At 42.5% G+C, this 16894-nt stretch overlaps 1 protein-coding gene across 1 annotated transcript in view; it reads left to right on the top strand.

Annotated features, from left to right (window-relative positions):
• The first annotated feature begins 2604 nt into the window (after positions 1 to 2604).
• LOC124722394 (Golgi-associated plant pathogenesis-related protein 1-like) overlaps positions 2605 to 16894 on the top strand; it is an 87391-nt gene continuing 73101 nt past the window's right edge. Inside the window, exons 1-2 of the mRNA XM_047247565.1 lie at positions 2605 to 2670; positions 13755 to 13910. Coding sequence (XP_047103521.1) covers positions 2605 to 2670; positions 13755 to 13910 — 222 coding nt within the window. The remainder of the gene's footprint in view (positions 2671 to 13754; positions 13911 to 16894) is intronic.

Raw genomic sequence — 16894 nt, 5'->3', positions numbered from 1 at the left:
GGATAGTTCGTTCTTGTATGGGGTATACGGCAAGATATCCCGATAGACGTCAACCACTTTTGTAGTTATTTATCAACCTCTTCAACCAGTTATATGAAAGTGGTAGTGTAGCAGTGTAACAGAAGCGAACAAATGACGACAGAAGAGGGGGAAATTAATGTTCTTGCCTCTGTTGCAGTTGATTCACACGATAGCTCCTGCGTAATCCCAAGAGGAAGTGGCATCAGTCAGGCAAGTGTCCTACGCATTCTCCATCGTCATAGGTTCCATTCTTACCCAGCCTCCTAACAGACTGTCTTCCACGGGTGCTAAAATACGTTCTCTGCAGACTAGGAGGAACCTATGGTACCAAAATTATTGCTGTCCAACCCACAGTGAACGAAGTATTACAGCATGTCTTCACGAATTGTTTCCAAATCGCTGTACTGGTCGTATAGGGCCTGTACCTTGGCTGGCCCTTTACCCGGAGTTAGCGCCTGTAGACTTTTTTCTATGGGAAAAGCTGAACGACGCTGTCTATACGGACATAACAACTATACCCGATGGTGTGCAACGACTTATTTCTGCAACCTGCTTCCACATCTCCGCTGAAATGTTAGCACGTGTGCAGCAGTTGTTCCACATCAGAGTGGAAACGTGTATTGCCGCTGCCGGAGGTCGTTTGGAACTCAGGCTGTGATGCTCAGTTGTCTCGTTACTAGTCAGAATCAACATAACTAGAGTCTGCACTTGCGTTGTTTTTTAGTGTGTGCTGCCACACGAATGTGCAAGTGTCGATGTGGAAGCTTTTCAAAATACGACAGCTCGTAAACGACTCGCACTTGAATCCTGCAACAAACACCACTGACACTCCAGTTTACCCTACTTTTAGTTTGTTAATGTCACTAGACATTGTTAAATTTTTAAAAAAATGTTTGTTTGCCCAAAAATACATTTTCTGTGTATTATTGCAGTCTGTTGATTGAATAAAAACATGAGTCCCTGACTACCAGTCCATACTGTGGAAACCGCACGTCAGCAGCACTTGCTAAACCTCTTCACAAGAAAGGTGACAAGAAAGACTTAAATAATTACCGTACAATTCCCTTACAGACATATTTTTCCCGAATATTCAAAAAAATAATGTACGTGAGGTTACTCTCACATTTAAGTGGAAACAATTTACTTAACGTACCACAATAGGATTCCAAAAGAGTTCGTCGGGTAGGAATATTACAAGCGTTCAGTAATATAGTATGTAAAGCTGACTTTTTTTTGTGGCCTTTCCAATGCCTTTGATTGTGGAGATCATGTTACACTCTTAGGAAAACTCAAGTTTTGTGGAATCGATGGCTTTACATACAGCTGGTTTGAATCATACTTAACAAACAGCGTTGAAAATGTTGTGCTGAATCATTCAAGCAATGATGGGAGGGTAGAAAACTTTAGTGACCGGGGAGAAATCATAAATACAGTCCCACAGGGTTCAATTTTGAGTCCACACCTATTCCTTATACATGTGAATGACCTTCCATTTAACATTCAAGAAGCAGGATTGATACTTCTCGCAGCCTATACTAGCGTTATAATAAATCCCATTAGAGAGAAAGCCACAGAAGAGATTGTTAATGATGTTCTTCAAAGAACTGCAAAGTGGCTGTTTGAAAATCGGCTCTCTCTTAATTTTGGGAAAACGCAATATATTCATTTCTGTAGATCAAATAGAGCCATACCAACAATTGATGTAACTCATGAATAGGAGTCAGTAAATAGGGCAGAATGCTTCAAATTTTTAGATGTTCATATCGATGGAAGCTTGAACTGTGACACTTGGATGCTTTGAATATAGACATTGCAACGAGTCTGTAGATGTTAATTTCATCATATCACCGCCAGACATATTGACAATGGATACAATATTGCTGCCGAAGATATTGATGTGTCGAGGGAATGGATTATTCTCAGTTGTCATGCAGTCCTCGATGTATTTCAGCCTGCTACACGGCTGATCCCGCTCCATATCTCTGAACTGCACCTTTGTACACCGCTGGACGTTTTTTATTTCCATTATAACTTTGAAGTTTATGTCAGATGCTAAACCAACATTAACATGCTTTGATCCATTGGCAGTCAGTTGATAAGTAGCGCTCAACAACAGCACTCTTTAGCGACTTAGCTGAGGCTCAAAGAGTGATGCAGATGTTTGATATTGCGGAAAGTCGAAGATTGGAAACTATTCCGTGTCCCGTTCTGATACATTAGGCGTTGCATCATGGAACCTGTCTGCATGATTAGTAGTACTAGTGATAGATGTAGTGGAAACTCGAAGTCCAGAAACAGTTTGAGTCCCACTCCAGCAGGTTGGGAGCTGCAACAGGGAATGTATCTACGTGCTGGGTTGTATCTGCCACTGCTGCTCAGATGAATCAGGCAGTGCATTGCCTACACAATGGAGCTGTTAAACTGAGGAAGAAATAAGAGAAAACCGTGAAAAACGCATACATGCACGTACACATATGCATAGCGAATAATAAACATTGAGAGAATTGAATGGTTTAATATTGACAAGCAAGTGAGCGAGTCGGTTGCTTCTACCTGGAAGTGGTAGATCTTTGTTGACGCATGATGATGATGATGATGATCAACCTTTCACTAAGGAGTACAGAGAACAAGTGGTGGGTTTGCTTGGTGGTAAGTAAGCTTGCACTGAAGGTGAATGGTTGGGGGGATAGACGATTGCAGTGCAATGGGAACTGGAACAAGTATTTTGAACTGCATTCATATCCCCAGGTCAGCTACCTTGGATTCTGATGTCATCAAAGACGTCGTGGATTCTAACCTTAGAACCATGCAGGTTATATAAAAATATCGTTACCCTGTTCAGTGGTTTACTATTGGAATGTCGGATGAGAATGACATGTTACAAAGTCGTAGTAGAGACTTCTTTCTTGATGGGCAGTAAATCTGGACACTACAGGCGATTAGTGGACAGAAATCTGCTGAAAGTCCTAGATGTCCTACGTAAAAAGTAAAACACTTATAATTTATGTGAAGAATCTCTTAAAAATGCATTGCCAGCCCAGACATTAGATCAAATTCTGTATATAGGATGGATGGTTGGAGTAAACTTTCCATCTGCATCGATATCAACTTTCCATCACACCAAGGCACGTCTACAGAAAAAATTGGTGTTAGTTAAAAAGTCATACTGCCACCCATCAAAAGAGTGCGTAGGTCGTTGTGGTGCAGCTGCCTGAGAATCCTACAGTTTCTTGGGATCCCACTGCAGTCTGAATTCGACATGTGGTCTACTGTCTGAATGTATTGAATGCACTACTACACATGCTAGTATCGTACCATACCATCTGAGCCAAAGCGATCCACACATCTGTATGAACTGTAACAGCACGTTTTCCTGTGCAAACACCATTGTAACTCATCAGAAATGAGAGGTGTGATGCGCTTTTCTGATAAGTGTTGTGTGTGGTGCTGAAGACTTTGCTGCTGTCTTTCTCCAGTACTCTCTTGGTGGATAGTAAACCTGCGTACAGCACTTTGTTGAGAATATCTTGTATCACTGCTATTCGGTCTCTTTTTCAGTTCCATTTGTGTACAGAACAATAGGAGAACGAATATGTGCCTCTGACAGGTAAAGTGTTCAGTAGTGGTGAACCTATGGAACTTGTGTTCTGCAATATGGACTGCTACGGGCAGACTATCTATAAATAGCCTGACAGGTCTGAGCTGGAATGTGCATCATAGAGCCAGTGCCGTTTCCTGCATTCTAAGTCTTGAATTCTTGCAGCTGAGCAACCCCTTTTGCTATTTCATTTGCGTATGTAGAAATTGCAGGACGAATATGTGCTTCTGCAAGTAATTTTAAGCGTTCAATTGCGGTGAACCTGTGGGACTTGTACTCTGCAATATGGATCGCTATGCAGAGACTCAATCTATAGTGGACATATCTTAAAACTACTCTTCGGATTATGTTGACAAGTATTTGTTGGAATACAAAGTTAGCGTTCCTGACTTCTGGTTGGTGTTAAATACATGGTGTGCTGTGGTCTGGTGACTCTGTTTCGTGTTGGAAAGCAATTTAGTCTAGCACTGCTGAGCGTTACTCGTGTTGGAATGTGATAGATAAGAAATGAACAACTATTACTCTCGTAAGACGTCGTCGTTTCGTCACATACGTTTACCATCGGTGACGATCATTTTATAGGGAATGATGTGAACATATCACAATTTCCAAACTGTAATCGGATATAAATTTTGTAAATAGTTCCTGTTATTCACCGTCAGGAAACCTATAAATAGGTTGTGTCAGACAGAATCAATGCTGTATTTGGTGTCCAAGGCAGTCCAAGGCAGTAATTTAACACACCTTAAAGTTTGTGATCGTAGTGTGTGGAACTTGCTAGCTAGATGTACGTTTAAGGACTGCTGCAAGGCGCTATATTGCCAGCAGCATTGTCGTATCATGTGTGCATACGTCTGATTCTCAAGAAAGACGAAGCATTACTGCCGATTCAAAAACTGCACTGCTCGTCAGAAATGTGATTGGAACGTTCAGCTTCCAAGTTGTGGCGGTTTCGCGTGTGTAGAATAAATTAACGTGATAATTCGATGGATAGTGCTACTGTCTGTCAGAAATACATCTGCTCTGGGAGTTCGAAGATATAGTAGAAATGTAAAACTTACTGTGCGAAGTATCATCGCATTGCTGTACAAAACCAAATATCTGTATCGCTAGTAGGCTATTATGCCCTTTCTGAAGACCAAATAACAACATGTGTTCAATCCCTTTCAAGTTATCAAGAGTAGTTGATTTCACCATTGCGTAACGCAGTAGCGACGCTGTAATGTATGCTGATAGGCTATTCAAGAGCCATTCCCATTTGCCCTCGTTCAACTTGACGTGAAAAAAAATCAGTGATTTGCTGTATGTATATATGTCACCTAACGCCATTTTAATGATGTTAAGTATTTTCATGTGGAAACTCCTTAATTTACGTGGGAAACTTAATTATTTTGTAGAGCCATTCCCATTTTTCAAGAACTGGCAGTAAATCTTCTGTCGAAACGATACCATTTTGTTTGCGTTGTTTCAACGTCTGACTTATAAATTCTGTGGAAACCTCTGGTCCCACCCCCGACAAACAATTGTGATCACGGAAGCCTTTCGCAGTTGCAGTGGCAAAGTTCTTTGATTTTGTAAAGTATATACATGTATATGTCGTGTGACTAGGGCCTCCCGTCGGGTAGACCGTTCGCCGGGTGCAAGTTTTTCGATCTGACGCCACTTCGGCGACCTGCGCGTCGAATTTGGTAAAGTAAAGTACGCATTAAAAGATGGATTCTATGTTTGGCGTGACAAATTCGAAATTTGCCAGTACCATCAGGAACAATCTCTTCTTGTGCAGCACAGAATCGACGCTGTATTGTATGCCAGCACGTAAAATTCGATCGGCTGCGGGCAGCTACGGGTATGTGATGGACTTGTGTGCGAGATAACTTTGGGCTGTCGCCGCAGGCTGCCGTCTGCTGACAACTAGCCGTCGGTTATATGAAAAGTGGGAAAACATTCGCCATTCTAAGTGTCAAGTCTGGCATTTGTTTAGAAAAATGGAAAAATGTATCCCACTTTGTACATAATTGATACTTATCCAAAAATTGAGATGGCCTACTGATATCGCCAGAATTATGATGCTCACTGCAGAAGTAATGAGTCAAAATATAAATACTTTGCTGAGATCGTTCTAAATGCAATGCTAGGAAACTGACCGGTTCTAAGCGGCAATAAGAAAGTTTTTACAAGTCAATTCTTGCAAAGAAGAAAAGCAGCAACCAGCTACTGTTAATTTACACATTTTTTTTTTTATTTACACAAATTGCGCCGTAACCGGTAAGGGCTCTGACTCGTGTGGTTTGAGCTCGATTGTAAGGTGTAAATTATCCTTATTGGTTCTTGATTTTTATTCAGACCTCCTTTGCTCTGCTTCAGGTTTCGCTGTAACGCTTGATCTTGACTACTCTTGTATGACAGTCGATTGCATTTAAGTAATGCAAATGGCATAAACGACTAAAATAAATTAATAAAAAAATTCCAGGAGGTGCGCTTTGATTTATCGCGCGAATTAATCACTACCATATACAAAGTCACGAAAATGTAAAATTCATTGTTTGGCAAAAGGTTTGCGCAAATGTATGTGACCATCGTACTTGTGTGAACGAGCTCGATATGCCGCTCGATCAGGATTTCAAAAGCATAGGTACTCTCATCTGCACACAAGGCTGACTCCCATAAAACCAATCAGCTGCGTAAGATTCAGCAACCACGAAACAACACAGAAAATGCTGACACGCTGGCATTCATTTAACACAGGGGAAGAAGTGTTCAGTAAACATAGTTACAGTGAGCTAGCTTACAACTGGACATGTGCTGTCTGATGGCCACAGAATGAATGAGTTATGTGATATTTAATAATCGCGAAGTAATTCAGGAAAAGCTGGCGTGGTGGTATTTATTTAACTCAGGGGGAAATGATCTATTCATGAAGCACAATTACATTGGTTTCGAACCGACAGATTCGTCTTCAGACGTCTGTTCACGTTCATATCACATTTGTTGTTCTCTACATCCGTTGCTGAGAAAAGCGAACAATTACTGTGAGCAACAACAAATGTAATATAAACGTGTAAAGCTATCTGAAGTTGAACCTGTTGCTTCGAAAATAGTAATGGCGAAAATTGCTGTAAATAAATAGCGTTATAACCGTGGCTCATTGCTGTTTACTTATTTGTAAGGAACAACTTGAAAAATATCAGTTTTCGACAAAAAAGCGGGAAGAAAGTTTTTTGTTCCAAGTACCATTAATACTAAGGTACTACATTTAATTTTTAGAAATACAGAAATACGCCATTAGGGTTTTAACTTGTAGATCTATTCAACAAATATCATATATTTTAAAATTTGGAACTCCAGAGTGAAGCTAGGCTTGACACAAAGACCAAATGGTTCAAATGGCTCTGACCACTAGTGGACTTAACATCTGAGGTCCTCAGTCCCCTATAACGTAGAACTACTGAAACCTAACTAACCTATGGACACCACACACATCCATGCCCGAGGCAGGATTCAAACCTGCGACCGTAGCGGTCGTGCGGTTCCAGACTGAAGCGCCTAGAACCACTCGGTCACACCGGCCGGCCACAAAGACCAAGTTCCATCTGTTTGCTATTAAGTCCCGAGAACACAGTAGCACGCAAAAGAAGTTTTCTGAGAAAATACTACTTATAACATTTTCCATTTCCACTCTTGTTATACCTACACACACACACACACACACACACACACACACACACACACACAAACTGGCATCTTAGTATATATGTTGGTTACTTCTAAGGAAATAACTTTTGCGATATCTGCGTTGTTGACATCCTTAATTTGTTGTATCAGGTTACTTGTATTCTTAAGCGTATATTCATTACTATACAGGGTCTCCCAGGATGGAGGAACGGTCAGTATTCAGGGATATGACAGGAATGATCATTTGAAGAAAAGCTGTCTAGTAAATATGAGTTCGAAAATGGATACCGTAAGAACTATGAGCACTTCTTCATCTTCGATACTGTGAAACAAATTTCTTCTACTGCAAGCGCTTTGGTTTCTGTATTTTTGGAAGAGGTAGTATTGGAACAAAATGAAAAAAAATGTGTAGTAAACATAAGCTATAGAGTGCATACCTCAAGAACTTTGTGCACTTTTTTGTCTTCGCTAATGTAACACACATCTCTTCCACTGAACAAATGCTCCTAGTTCTTAAGGTATGCATTTCTGAGCCCATGTTACTAGACTCTTTTGCTTTGAATGGTACTTCCTGTCATATCCCTGAATATTGGCCATACCTCACGTGGCATCTCGTATATGTAGTTTAAAGTAAAAATAATACGCAATTTTTTATTTACACAGTATGTGGGCTACTCATACAGTATACTATTCGTTTTGTAAATAAAAACCTTTATACTACCAGACAGGATAGCTTCCTTCATGAATTTTCGGTTGGCAATTTAGGTTCCGATTCAATTTTACTTATCAGTTTTTTGATAAGAGCGTGGCATCAATTGTCTGTGTCTTTTTCAACGAGAAGGTTGTACTTTTTCTTGGTAGATTCCAAGGTTTTTCATGTAGTAGATCTTGCACATGACTACTACCATATTCCGTTTGTCTGCTTTGAATATTACGGCGTTGTTTCTCTCTATTTTTTCATAAATTTATTCCCAGAGAAGATATTTTCTTCTGCTGTTCATCCAACTTATAACTAAGTTACATTCCAACAAAACTGCTTCATCCTCAACACAAGAGGCAACGTCTGAGGTCATATCCATCATTTGGTTTTAGTTCCTATAGTTCATCGCACTGATAGTACTTTGTAATATGGATGCTGCCTCTTGATAACTTCCCAACATTTTTATTTCTAAGATCCTTTATTGTATGATTATATGATAGCGGAACAAACACTGGTAGCAATTACTTCTGTAAAATATGTGGGAGTATGCGTGCGGAACGATTTGAAGTGGAATGATCATATAAAATTAATTGTTGGTAAGGCGGGTGCCAGGTTCAGATTCATTGGGAGAGTCCTTAGAAAATGTAGTCCATCAAAAAGGAGGTGACTTACAAAACACTCGTTCGACCTATACTTGAGTATTGCTCATCAGTGTGGGATCCGTACCAGATCGGGTTGACAGAGGAGATAGAGAATATCCAAAGAATAGCGGCCCGTTTCGTCACAGTGTTATTTGGTAAACGTGATAGCGTTATGGAGATGTTTAGCAAACTCAAGTGGCAGACTCTGCAAGAGAGGCGCTCTGCATCGCGGTGTAGCTTGCTGTTCAGGTTTCGATAGGGTGCGTTTCTGGATGAGGTATCGAATATATTGCTTGCCCCTACTTATACCTACCGAGGAGATCACGAATGTAAAATTAGAGAGATTCGAGCACGCACGGAGGCTTTCAGACAGTCGTTCTTCCGCGAACCATACGCGACTGGAACAGGAAAGGGAGGTAATGACAGTGGCACGTAAAGTGCCCTCCGCCACACACCGTTGGGTGGCTTGCGGAGTATAAATATAGATGTAGATGTTTATATGGAGCTGCTATGCTGAATTAAATGTACCATTAATTTAGTTTTTCTTCTCTGTAATGATAATCGATGTCTTTTTTTTTTTATTCACTGGATGTTCTTCCAGTCTCAGAGATTTCTGTGGCTCTTTCCCATATCTCCACCTCTGTTGCTTTCAATTTCATCATTTCATGTTTCCCCCGAGTCCATCCTTTATAACCATAGCTTAAATTGCTCCATTTAAACGTCTTGTGAAATTCCTTCTTGGTCCACACTAAAGAGCCAAAGAAACTGGTACACCTGCCTAATATCGTGTGGGGCCCCCGCTAGCACGTAGAAGTGTGGCAACATGACGGGCATGGATTCGACTAATGTCTGAAATAGTGCTGGATGGAATTGACACCATGAATAATGCAAGGCTGTCCATAAATCCGTAAGAGTACGAGGGGGTGGAGATCTCTTCTGAACAGCACGTTGCAAGGGGGGCCCAAATATGCTCAATAATGTTCATGTCTTTGGAGTTTGGTGGCGAGCAGAAGCGTTTAAACTCAGAAGGGTGTCCCTGGAGTCACTCTGTAGCAATTCTGGACGTGTGTGGTGTTGCATTGTCCTGCTGGAATTGCCCAAGTCCGTCGGAATGCACAATGGACATGAATGGATGCAGGTGATCAGGCAGGACGCTTACGTACGTGTCACCTGTCAGAGTCGTATGTAGACGTATCAGGTGGCCCATATCACAGTCCCCTGCTGACATGTAGGGTCCGTGGGTTCATGAGGTTGTCTCCGTACTCGTACACTTCCATCCTCTCGATACAATTTGAAACGAGACTCGTCCTACCAGTCAACATGCTTCCAGTCATCAACAGTCCAATGTCGGTGTTGACGGGCATACGTGAGACGTAAAGCTTTGTGTCATGCAGTCATCAAGCCCATATTGATGGTGTTTTGTTGAATGGTTCGCATAGTGACACTTGTTGGTGACCCAGCATTGAAATATGCAGCAATTTTCTGAAGGGTTGCACTTCTGTCACGTTGAACGATTCTCTTCAGTCCTGGTGGTCCCGTTCTTGCAGAATCTTTTCCCGGCCGCAGTGATATCGGATTTGGTGTTTTACCGGATTCCTGATATTCACGTTACACTCGTGAAATGGTCGTAAAGGGAAATCCCCACTTCATCGCTGCCTCGGCGATGCTGTGTCCCATCGGTCGAGCGCCAAACTAAGACCACGTTCAGACTCATTTAAATCTTGATAACCTGTCATTGCAACAGCATTAACCGATCTAACAACTGTGCCAGACACTTGTTTTCTTACCTAGGCGTTGCCGACCGTAGCGCCGAATTCTGCCTGTTTACATATCTCGGTATTTGAACACGCATTCCTATACCAGTTTCTTTGGCGCTTCAATGTATACTAAGGCGGTCGTTTGTTAACAACTACTATTATTACTAAAGATATGTTTCGTTGTTGCAATTCTTCTTTGAAAATGCATTATACTTCTGTTGCTATCTGTTATTTTATTTGCGAAGTAGGAAAACTCATTTATTTACATTAGTAGTTATTTCCGTTTTTAATGTTTACTTTACTTTCCGTTGGATATACCTATCATCATTATTTTAGTCTTGTTTGCGTTCATTTTCAGTTTTTGGTTGTCCAGGGCATCACACAAACATTTTTAACATGTAGTTCATGCTATTTTCACAATCAGCTAAGACTACTTTATCATCAGCAAGTCGAGTACAATGTATAATTTGGATCCATTCAGTGCCACTAGCATTGCATTTTCTGTGGATCAATTAAGAAAATAGGGAATGAGGGGAAGAGAGAGAGACAGAGACAGAGACACACACAGAGAGAGAGAGAGAGAGAGAGAGAGAGAGAGAGAGAGAGATCAGCCTCATCGGACACCTCTTATCTAGCCTGTTTGTTAATATCATTGATACCTATTTGTGTACTCTGATGTTTGTATAGATCTGGAATCTATCTTTTATCTCCCGAGTCTATTCTGGTTTTATACAGTTCTCTAAACAGAATCTTCGAGTCTGCCGTCTCAAAAGCCTTCTCTATGTCAATGAGTGCTGCGTACGTTTTTCTACTCATCTCAATCCTTCTTTCTAAAATAATGTGTAGTAGTGTTAGAACCACCCCGATCCTATTTCTGTTCGTAAATCCAAGTTGATGTTGGTTAATCTTAGTTCTTAATCTTTCTTTAACAATGCTGAGCAGAATTCTTGAAGCTTGACTTAGCAATGCCAAACTTTTAAAATTTGAATAATCACTGTCTTTCATTTTCTTACGTGTAGCAATTCTTTTACTTTTTATCAATACAGTTGTTAGTTTTCATCTTCATAGCTCACTTACATAAATTTGTGCAGTTGTTCTTCGCCTTAGCTTCAGAATTTTTAAATAGTTCTGCGGAGACGTTATCTGTTCCAACCCCAAAACTTTCGAGACTGGATAAATAAAACATAAGAAAAGTTAAGATAGTGGTTTTATGTTTTAGGTGTTCTACATAGTCCCTCACCACTTGAGTACAAGATACAGGACGTTCATATAACGGTGTGAAAATGTCGGATAAGACCCTCTTTGAAATGTTGTTCAACTTTCACGTGACATTTTAACCTTTTTCGGTCTTGGCGAACCATCAGAGCTTCGTTCTGCACTTTGTCATTTGATGGTAGGTTCGTATTTATAGCACCAAGTCACGTCGGCCGAGATGCTTTTTTTTTCAGAAAAGAACTGCCCGCATTTTGCAATTCAGTCAAGTCGCAACAGTCGTCCACGCTTCGTTGTTTTTGTTCGGGAATCAGAGAGTGCAGGTCGAACTTTACACACAGTGTCTCTTCTTCAAAAGGTTCTGGAGGATGTCGTGAACAAATTATTTAGCGATGTTGCTCTACTACGATTCGTGACACAACAACGTTGACACAATACAGTCGAGCGCCCAGTACTATTTTTTAATTTATTGACTTTTAGAACTTGCCCATAATGTCATCTCAACACTGCGAATGTATACTACAGCTTGTTTTGACAGTGCAGAGTATACATTAGCTTAAGTCGTACACCACGTGGAAAACTTAACACACACAAGTGACTGGTCAAAAGCAAATCTGTTGTATACAGTTGTTGGTTCAAGCTGCTGCCGTAGTTACTGCGCTGACATCGCTTATTCACTAGGAACCAAATCAGTTTCGGAAATTTTTAGATGGACAGTGTATAAATTCAGTGGACAAAAAGTAATGAGATTAGGCTAGTACCTCATAACCAACATATACTAAAGGCAACGCCGTGTTAACGTTGCCATCTTTCTCCATCCCTCGCCATCTCTATTCTACGGTTGTAGTTTCTGTAGTTAATTGTACTGGTAACACTTTGTAATGCGGATAGAGTTGTAAAACTACCGTGGGCTACAGTAGACTATCATAAAAAAGCTTAGACTACGGTAATTTTTCTCGTATTTTTGGTCATTTAAGATCGTAATAGCATTACCTGTACGTTAAGTGTGTTGCATGCCTATCGAGCGTTACCTCATTTCATTAGCTTTGTTTGCATATGCGATTAGTCTCTCACTAAGTTCGCCTAGGAAACGGCAGCGGTGAACCGTCTAGAAACTGAGTGAGGATATATAAAGGGTCACATAGCCTATGGAACATTTTTGTTCCACATAGCTATCTTCCTGTCTGTTTCTTAAAAATAAACAGCATTTATAGTAAAATCGAAACTAACAATTTTTAATTCAGATTTTATTCGATATTTGTTGATTTGTAGCACGAAACAGAGGAATGTTGTGCAGTGAAAATAGAAGAAGCAGCAATACAGATTTATGTTATAGCGCCATAAAACGTATTTTCTCCTAAAAACGTAAAATAAAAAAAAAAAACGAAAAACAAGAGCATATCAAACATCGCTTCAGTACTTCGTCGAGTTTATATAAAACATGTTTCTGTTATTGCTAAACAACTTTCGCACTTATCAGTAATAACAGGAAACTCTTACCTTTGATCATGGTGGAGAACGTTCTGTTGAGTACAAAATAGCAATGATAATTATGTGGATTCATTTATGTTTGTGCATGTAAGTTATACTTGCATCGAAATAAATTGCTTTGGTTACATAAAAGCGCTGAAGTTACTCGATCAAGTAATTCTTAGTACTCATAAAATGCAGTTTATGTTTTGTAAGAATATGAGATACTGAGCAATCTGACACTGAACGACTCGCGGTTTTATTTAGGTGCTATACAAATCAAACAAGCAAAAAACAAAGAGAAGTCGTCGGCTCCCAGTTTCTCTCCCACATATTCACTTACGTTTCTTTCTGTACTATTGCTACCAATACCACCGGTAATCCTACCATTTACTAAGACAGTTATGTATTGTGCTAGAACTACTGAACCGTAGTGTTTTTTTTTTTTTTTTTATACGGCAACGATAAATACGGATGTTCTCAGCCTGCCTCTTAATTTTTTCCCTGGATTTTTCCTTTAAAGATCTTTTATGAAAGTGTTATGTCGAATTAGGTATCCAGTTTGTATAATTACCTAACAAAAAGTAATTCCAAACTATTTTTTTGTTGGCATGTGTAATTTGTTCGACACTGATAACTATGTTATTTCTTATTGTAACGAAATGTTGGAACTGTGATTGCAGATCCTGAGCAACCGGCCGCTGAGCATCGTGAACGACGAGAACAATGGGCAGCTGGAGACGGACTGGCGGCACAGCGAATTTATCAACGAGTGCTTGCTGTGGCACAACGTGTACCGCCAGCGCCACAGTGCTCGGCCACTCGCGCTCTGCCCGCAGGTGAGCCGGCCTACTACGCCTGCGCCCACTGCCCGCTGCCCGCTGCCCGCATCGCCGCAGCCGCAATCGAACCACACCACCATTTCCTTTGTTGGTCGCCTTTAACTTTGCTCAGACAGTTCGTGCAGTCGTAAATTTCCTACAGTTCTGGCAAGTACGTAACCGCTCCTGTGAATAATATCTGGTAGCCAGATACACGGTGGAGAAAAACAAACTGACAATATGGCCAGAACAGCGTAGGGAACATCTAATGGAACAAAATTTTTCAGATAATCATAGCTTAATTTCTCGTATTTCGGGTTCAAAAGTTTTGTAAAAGCCATCATAGTGGCTTTTGAGTGTATAAGCTACACACCTCAAAAAAAAGTTTCGCATGACCCCGGTTTCCAGAACTGAAGAAAGACGTTGACTGTGGATGTTGTATCACAGACACAGTCCCTTTGACTGTTCAGAGATGTCACTAAACCCGCCCAAAGATGTAAACAGCCATGCACGAGCAGCGCCTATTAGACGGAGGGGGTCCGACAGCCGATCAGTTCCAGTCATTCCACCACGAAGGAGGTACACGGCTCGTGTTGTCTGTAGTTCAACTGTGCCTAGACGGTCAGTACTGCGGTTCGACCACGTCCACATTGTTACTTTGTGCCAGGAAGGGCTCTCAACAAGGGAAGAGTCCAAGCGTCTCGGAGGGAACCAAAGCGATGTTGTTCGGACATGGAGGAGATACAGAAAGACAGGAACTGTCGATGACATGCCTCGCCCAGGCCGCTCAAGGGCTACTACTGCAGTGGATGACCGCTACCTACGGATTATGGCTCGGAGGAACTCTGACAGCAATACCACCATGCTCAATAATGCTTTTCGTGCAGCCGCAGGACGTGGTGTTACGACTCAAACTGCGCGCAATAGGCTGCATGATGCGCTACTTCAGTCCTGACGTCCATAGCGAGGTCAATCTTTGCAACCACGACATCACGCAGCGCGGTACAGATGGGCCCAACAACATGCCGAACGGACCGGGCAGGATTGGCATCACGTTCTGTTCACCGGTGAGTGTCGCATACGCCTTCAGCCAGACAATCGTCGAAGACGTGTTTGGAGGCAACCCGGTCAGGCTGAACGCCTTAGACACTCTTCCAGCTAGTGCAGCAGTGTGGAGGTTCACTGATGTTTTGGGGTAGCATTATGTGGGGCTGACGTCCGCCGCTGGTGGTCATGGAAGGTGCCGCAACGACTGTAAGATAGGTGAATGCCATCCTCCGACCGATAGTGCAACCATATCGGCAGCATATTGGCGAGTCATTCGTCTTCATGGACATCAAATCGCGCTCCCATCGTGCACATCTTGTGAATGACTTCTTTCAGCATAATGACATGGCTCGACTAGAGTGACCACCATGTTCTCCATATATGAACCATATCGATCATTCCTGGAATAGATTGAAAAGGGCTGTTTATTGACCTCGTGACCCACCAGCAACTTTGAGGGATCTACGCCGAATAGCCGTTGAGGAGTGGGACAATCTGGACCGACTGTGCCTTGATGAACTTGTGGATAGTATGCCACGACGAATACAGGCAAGCATCAATGCAAGAGGACGTGCTACTGGGTAATAGAGGTAGCGGTGTGTACACCAATCTGGACCACCACCTCCAAAGATCTCGCTGTAAGGTGGTACAACATGCAGTGTGAGGTTTTCATGAGCAATAAAAAGGGCGGAAATGATGTTTATGGTGATCTCTATTCCTATTTTCTGTACAGGTTCCGGAACTCTCGGAACCGAGGTGATGCAAGACTTTTTTTGATGTGTGTATTGCCGGCTTGGGTGGCCGAGCTGTTCTAGGCGCTACAGTCTGGAACCGCGCGACCGCTACGGTCACTGGTTCGAATCTTGCCTCGGGCATGGATGTGTGTGATGTCCTTAGGTTAGTTAGGTTTAATTACACTCCTGGAAATTGAAATAAGAACACCGTGAATTCATTGTCCCAGGAAGGGGAAACTTTATTGACACATTCCTGGGGTCAGATACATCACATGATCACACTGACAGAATCACAGGCACATAGACACAGGCAACAGAGCATGCACAATGTCGGCACTAGTACAGTGTATATCCACCTTTCGCAGCAATGCAGGCTGCTATTCTCCCATGGAGACGAACGTAGAGATGCTGGATGTAGTCCTGTGGAACGGCTTGCCATGCCGTTTCCACCTGGCGCCTCAGTTGGACCAGCGTTCGTGCTGGACGTGCAGACCGCGTGAGACGACGCTTCATCCAGTCCCAAACATGCTCAATGGGGGACAGATCCGGAGATCTTGCTGGCCAGGGTAGTTGACTTACACCTTCTAGAGCACGTTGGGTGGCACGGGATACATGCGGACGTGCATTGTCCTGTTGGAACAGCAAGTTCCCTTGCCGGTCTAGGAATGGTAGAACGATGGGTTCGATGACGGTTTGGATGTACCGTGCACTATTCAGTGTCCCCTCGACGATCACCAGTGGTGTACGGCCAGTGTAGGAGATCGCTCCCCACACCATGATGCCGGGTGTTGGCCCTGTGTGCCTCGGTCGTATGCAGTCCTGATTGTGGCGCTCACCTGCACGGCGCCAAACACGCATACGACCATCATTGGCACCAAGGCAGAAGCGACTCTCATCGCTGAAGACGACACGTCTCCATTCGTCCCTCCATTTACGCCTGTCGCGACACCACTGGAGGCAGGCTGCACGATGTTGGGGCGTGAGCGGAAGACGGCCTAACGGTGTGCGGGACCGTAGCCCAGCTTCATGGAGACGGTTGCGAATGGTCCTCGCCGATACCCCAGGAGCAACAGTGTCCCTAATTTGCTGGGAAGTGGCGGTGCGGTCCCCTACGGCAATGCGTAGGATCCTACGGTCTTGGCGTGCATCCGTGCGTCGCTGCGGTCCGGTCCCAGGTCGACGGGCACGTGCACCTTCCGCCGACCACTGGCGACAACATCG

The sequence above is a fragment of the Schistocerca piceifrons genome, chromosome X (assembly GCF_021461385.2).
Source record: "Schistocerca piceifrons isolate TAMUIC-IGC-003096 chromosome X, iqSchPice1.1, whole genome shotgun sequence".
Taxonomy (NCBI): Eukaryota; Metazoa; Arthropoda; class Insecta; order Orthoptera; family Acrididae; genus Schistocerca; species Schistocerca piceifrons.
Note: the sequence above shows the minus strand (reverse complement) of the source record. Positions and strands in the feature narration are given on the sequence as shown.